This window comes from Galeopterus variegatus, unplaced genomic scaffold, assembly GCF_000696425.1.
Source record: "Galeopterus variegatus unplaced genomic scaffold, G_variegatus-3.0.2 Scaffold2733, whole genome shotgun sequence".
NCBI lineage: Eukaryota > Metazoa > Chordata > Mammalia > Dermoptera > Cynocephalidae > Galeopterus > Galeopterus variegatus.
In genome coordinates, this window is record NW_007728844.1 from 100739 (window position 1) to 106752 (window position 6014).

General features: G+C 50.9%; 1 protein-coding gene across 1 annotated transcript; it reads right to left on the reverse strand.

Moving 5' to 3' along the window:
• Window positions 1-505: 505 nt before the first annotated feature.
• Window positions 506-4198, reverse strand: RPS17 (ribosomal protein S17). Its single transcript, XM_008582835.1, has 5 exons — window positions 4093-4198; window positions 3633-3784; window positions 2630-2735; window positions 2040-2105; window positions 506-631 (listed from the first exon to the last, which is right to left on the reverse strand). The coding sequence occupies exons 1-5, from the start codon at window positions 4093-4095 to the stop codon at window positions 551-553; spliced, it is 408 nt and encodes a 135-aa protein (XP_008581057.1). The 5' UTR covers window positions 4096-4198; the 3' UTR covers window positions 506-550.
• Between the last annotated feature and the right edge of the window lie 1816 nt (window positions 4199-6014).

The window sequence follows — 6014 nt, forward strand, 5'->3', positions numbered from 1 at the left end:
TCATCCTACCCCCCCCCCCCCCCCACAGAAAGCCCAACTCTGATACACATGGTTACCATTGTTACCCTCTCAAGGTGGGCAGGTTGGCCCAAATTGTGTGCACCCACAAGAGGCTGAAGAGCAAAGACCCCAAGGCTTGCAAGATGAGGTCCTGGCTTCTGCCTGAGACCAAGGGCTTGAAGTAAACCACTAAAAATTGTTGGTGCCCAGGGCCTGCCAGAACCAGGCAGGGTGGAGCTGGCAGCAACTATCCAGTTTCACACTGCAGACCACTCCTCTTCAGGATTTCTCCAAATCCCATCCAGGTGTTACCTGACATCCCAGGTGTAGGCCTGTTCTCGGTGTTGGAGATCCTAACCAACTGGTGAACCCAACTCTGCATGGACTACAGGAAGTAATGCCCCTAAATCCCAGGCAAGTGCCAGGAAAGCCACTTAGCTCATATGACCCCTTGAGAACTTCTGCTCTTAGCTCCAGCCACACCCAACCAAACAGACGACAGAGGCAAGGCTGTAGTCCAGGTTTATTGAAAATATTACAACATAAAGATTCAAACAGCTCCACGTGGTGTTTTGAAATTCATCCCAACAGTAGGCTGAGTGACCTGCAGGTTGGACAAACTGCCAAAGTCCTGGAACAAATAAATGGATTCAGTGTGAGCTATACCAGTGAGATCTGTGGTCAGAGCCCAGCTCCTTGCCCCTGAAGCTGTAACACTCACATGGGGTCTCACTGAGATCTGAAGGACTGCTCGTGCCAACAGCCAGCCATCAGGGATTTAGACATAGCAATGCCTCCCACTTTCCCTGAGTGGTTTTTCTTCAACACACACCTGACCACATGGTATCCCCACCTAAACCATCCATGACTTCTACCTAACTGGCCATGCTGTCTTCTTGTTTTCACAAACCCTTCAAATCACGTTAGAGCAGGGTTTTTTCTCAATCTGGGCACTGACGTCTTGGGCTCGATATTCTTTGTTACAGGGGCCTATCCTGTGCACTGTAGGAAGTTTAGCATCATCCCTGACCTCTACCTGTTAGATGTCAGCAGGTATCCTCTAGCTGTGACAACAAAAAATGTGTCCAGATATCACCAAATGTCCCCTATGGCAAAATCTGTACCTTTGAGAATACACAGTGCTACTTCCCTTCCAGAAGCAGCCTCGGGTAGGAGGTATCACTAATCTAATAAACATCTGTGAAGGTCCCAAGCACGTGAGGCACCAAGTAGAATGGTGGGAGAACGAGACCAGGGTGGCCCTTTAGCAAGCCCAGTCTAAGTGGGGGGCAAAGAGCCCAAAGGCTGGCCGTGCACTCAGAACTTCACGTTCTATTTGATCCTCAAAACCCACTTGACAGTTGAAACAAAAAAGCTGCATTCAGAATAGTGGTTATTTCAGGAGGAAAAGACCTATAGCAGAATTTAGCTGTACTGGTAATGGTTTATGAAGTGTGGTGGAAGGCATATGGGAGTTCATTTTGCCATTGTCTTTCTGAATGTCAGACATTTCACAATCATAAAAAGGAAAGTTGCTCAAAATCACCAACAGCCTGCTGGACTCTGAAGCCCACGCTATAAACTGCATAAGAAACATATCAAGTTGCACTGAAGATGTCTGTGAACTAAGTAGTGCCTGGTACATTTTGGAAATGAGATCACAGCTCATTTCTGAGTGGTTAGACAGACCCAAAAGGAATGAAGTCTCCAAGGGAAAGCAGGCAGAATAGTGACCCGGGGCTGGAACATTGGAGCAGATGTGAGGAGCCTGCCATAGTGAAAGGTTGTCCTGGAAGCCACAGGAGAAGAGGCCACTAGATTTGGGAATTATGATCTTGTGGCAAGCAATTTCAATGCAGCCAAACCCATTCTGAAAGCAGTCTCATTTAGTGGACAGAAGTGTAGATGGGATTCCTGATTCTGCCATTCACTAGCTGTGTGACCTTGGACTTGATAAGCATAAGTTATTATTACAGATGATAGAAAACTACTGATAATTCTTCACCAGGAAAGTCTTTAGGAATCCAGCAAACACCTACCAAAAGCTTCAGCATTTCCTTGGTGTCAGGATCTACTTCAATGATCTCCTGATCCAGGGCTGAGACCTAGAAGCAAAGAAGGTAGATCCAAATTTCAATCAATGAGCTCTCTCTCACCTCCCCTATTAATTTTCCCAGATTCTTAAATAAGACACATACAAAAAATATGGGGGTGTGGAGCAATTAGGATCTCATGAGGTCAGCAGTCTTGTTAAAATAACACAGGCCTCGATGACCTGTTCTTCTAGTTTTACCTTCCTATGCCCTCATTTTTATCTATTCAGTATTCAGAAAACCTTAACACTAGGTTTATACTTCAGGAATACTATATCAGGGCAAATAATCAAACCAGGAAACAGGCAGGGTTCTCGTATGAAAAATGGAACGGAATTAACTGGTCCCAATAGGGCAAAATGGGGGCTAACAGGTGGGTGGATTATAGGCACTTACAGCTGGTTAAGATGCGCATGGATAAAAGACCTTCTCGGATTCACCTGAGGCACCTTCCACCTTCTGAGGAAGCCAGGTACCTCAGAGCATTCTCAGGAACCTGCTTGAGTATGAGCCAGAGGAAGACCCAGAACATTTACCTCAGGAACGTAATTATCTCTCCTCTCTCTCTCCTCCTCCTGCAGCTTGATGGAGATACCTCTCACCGGGCCTCTCTGAATCCGCTTCATCAGATGGGTGACATAGCTACCAAGCACACATGCCCAAGGACAGCAGTGAGAACACACAACTCCCACTGGTACCCAGAACATCTGGATATACAAACACCAGTTTCAGTTCTTTCCACAGCGAGAGACTCACTATTCTTGGACTGCCTACATACACAGTACCTCTTCACACACAGCTGTGCTCACCTAAGCATTCCTGTCCCTTTGTTTTCTATTCAAACTCTCCCCCAAGATTATCAGCCCCCAACTGTCCCCCCCTCAAAAAAAACTTCCAAGACACCTCCTAGCCTTCATTTCCCCCCTCCGAGTTCAAATTCACGTAATTTAGCACTTAACACGTTGGCTTTACTGCACGTTAGTCTGCCAGGCTATATTCCTACTAATTTTCTGAGCAATTTAGGGCAACAATGAACAACACTTACTAAAACAGATACCAAAAAGCAACCAGGCTTTATGGGGCCGAGCCCGTGGCGCACTAGGGAGAGTGTGGAGCTGGGAGCGCAGCGACGCTCCCGCCGCGGGTTCGGATCCTATATAGGACTGGCCGGTGCGCTCACTGGCTGAGCGCGGTGCGGGCGACACCAAGTCAAGGGGTGTGATTCCCTTACCGGTCACGAAAAAGACACACACACAAAAAAAGGCAACCAGGCTTTAAGGCAAGCGGTCTCACTGTGGCTCTCTGCGACCAAGTATCACCACCAACCACAACACGAACACAAGTTCAACCCAACACAACAAAACATCCCTGCAAGCGCAAACCTCCAGCTCTTCTCCGGAGCATCAGGGAGACTTGCGCTAACGAAACCACCAGGGCACAAAGTCTCCTCCCGAGTCGGAGGCCGAAAAGCCCACCCCCAGCCTGCGGGGGCCCGGCTCTTCCCTCAGGCTCTGGAGGCCGAGCACGGCCTCAACTCACCCTGCGATCTTGTTGCGGAGCTTCTTGCTGGGAATAATGGCGATCTCCTCGCATACGCGCTTGTTCGTGTGGAAGTCGTTGCCCAGGCGCGTGTAGTACTTTTCAATAATGACCCGAGCCGCCTTCTTCACGGTTTTGGTGCGAACGCGGCCCTGCGGGTGGAGAAGACCGGGTCTCACGCGAGTTAGCACGCCCTCCCGGGAGGGATGCGTCGCCAAGCCCTAGCAAGCGTGGGGATCGCGGGCTGGGGATGGGTTGAGCCCGGGAGAAAAGGAAACGGCCGGGCTGGGCGCCGCGGGACGCCGGGGTCAGTGCGGAAGCCAGCAGCCCGCTGCGGCTCCAGCCCGACAGGGCCTCGCGCCTGTCCGGCCCAGAGCCGCCCCTTGCAGGCTGAGGGCCGCGGAAAACTGCGGATGGAGGAGGATTGAGGAGGGACAGTGGGCACAGCCGAAACACCTACCATCTTGCCGGGTTCTTAGCCAAAGAGGAAACAGGAAGCATGAGAGGCCTATAAAGCGCAGGCCAGAAAGCCGTTTCCGCCCAGCCAGGGATACGGAGCGCACTCGAGAGCACCACAGCGGCCCCTAGCGGAGCGGAGGTGGCACCCCCGTGGGCGGAGTGAATGCCTGGCCCGTCCCCGGTGGGTGTGGCGCCTCCGTCTCCGCTCCCGGCTCCCGGCTCCCCTCTTCAGTGATCTTGGGCCCTCTTGTTTCGCCCGTCCCTTCAGTAACCAGATCGCCCTTTGATGTAGTCTGGATTAGAAGCGGCGCATGCCTTCCACATACGCCAGGAGAGGGTTCGAGTCCTCGGAAAAACGAAGAAAAACAGGCCATCCGGGGCCGTGAAAAGGTGAGGTCGGTGATGGAGCCCCGTCCAGGACCCCAACCCAGTCCGTGGGTCCGAGACTTGTCACGCCTAAGCAGGCGGAGACACTGGTGCGACCGGGAGAGGATTCTCTCATTTCTTCGGGTCTTTGCTCAAACGTCGTCTTATCAGATGAGCTACTCTCCAACACATACATAATAGCACCATAGCTGCGTCACTGATCCTTTAAAGCTGCTCATGGCTTCTTACCACGTGACTTGTCTGGGTTTTCTCACCTAGGGGTGACCTCCTTGACAGTAAGAGCCGTTTTGTTTTGCTAATCCCGTGCTTGAACAGTGCCTAGCACATAGCAAGCCCTCAAATGTTTAAATGAACAAATGAAAGGCCCAGTTCACCTGTAGAGCTCCCAAGTGAAGGCGCCTTTCCCACTCACCACTGTCCTCAGGCTGTGCCTGTTATACCCACCCCAAATCAGACCCTTCTTTAACCATCAGTGCAGCTCCGCTCCCCTCCTTCAACTCTACTCCCTGGGTTGAAGGGAGTCTTGGGTCCTCCCCACCCCCATCCCCCCTACTTAAGGAAAGGCTGGGCTGGCCAGATTGGTTAAAGGGACCAGGGTTGTGCCTCATCCCTCAAATCACCCCAGTCACTCCAGTGGTCAGAATCTGTCAACCGATTGGGGATGAAGATTGAAAGGCAGAAAGCCCTCACCCTGAAAGTAGAGCCTGGATGAGGAAGGAGAGAGGGAAGAAGAGAGCCTCACTATCAAACCGGAGAATAGGAGGAGCCCAAAAGAAAGGGTCAGAAACTGCTGAGAGTTGCATCTTATTTTACCAGCAAACTTCCAGTTAGGCTGCTGCTAAGGCCGAAATGAAAGAGCAGGCTTCTGGTTCTTGAGTGAAGGGACTCCCCCCCCTGCCCTGCCCAATAGTGAGCTCTCGCAGAGAGGATCTTCAGTATGCAGGGTTCCCTCTACCTCAGACTAAATTGGAGTATGCCAAAGGATTAGTCTAACAGCTGGGCCCAAGCCCATTCTACCTGAAAAATATCATCAGCAGACCCTGTCACAAATCCTGGGAGCCCATGAAAAAGAGTGCAGGTGATACAGCTCTCTGAAGAATAGCAAAAAGTAAACCACTCCCTCTCAGGAACTGGGTCAGCATAGGTGAGGCCAAGAGGATGAGAAGCCTCCCAAGAAGAAACAGGCAAATGCTTAAATAGGAGAAGCTGAGAACAAGTGGCTACTGTTGACACCTGAGCAGCTGCACCTCCAGCATTCTCCAAGCTAGGTCTGGAGGCTGCAGGGAAGCCAAAATGTGAGGTTTTTAATACTTGGGCTAGAAGCACCCACCCACTGGAGAGGCATCTCCAAAGTACATTTGACCAATGAAGTGACCAAGAAATACTCAAAGGGGCAAGTCTCCCACATGGTCCCGCCATCATCCTTGGCTGGAATCCCATCAAAGAAAATCCAAGGAAACATGAGTTTTTACTCTGGAATCTTGTTACCCCATTATCCCCTTGCTCCCACACCTCAGACAAAGAGAAAACCAGAAC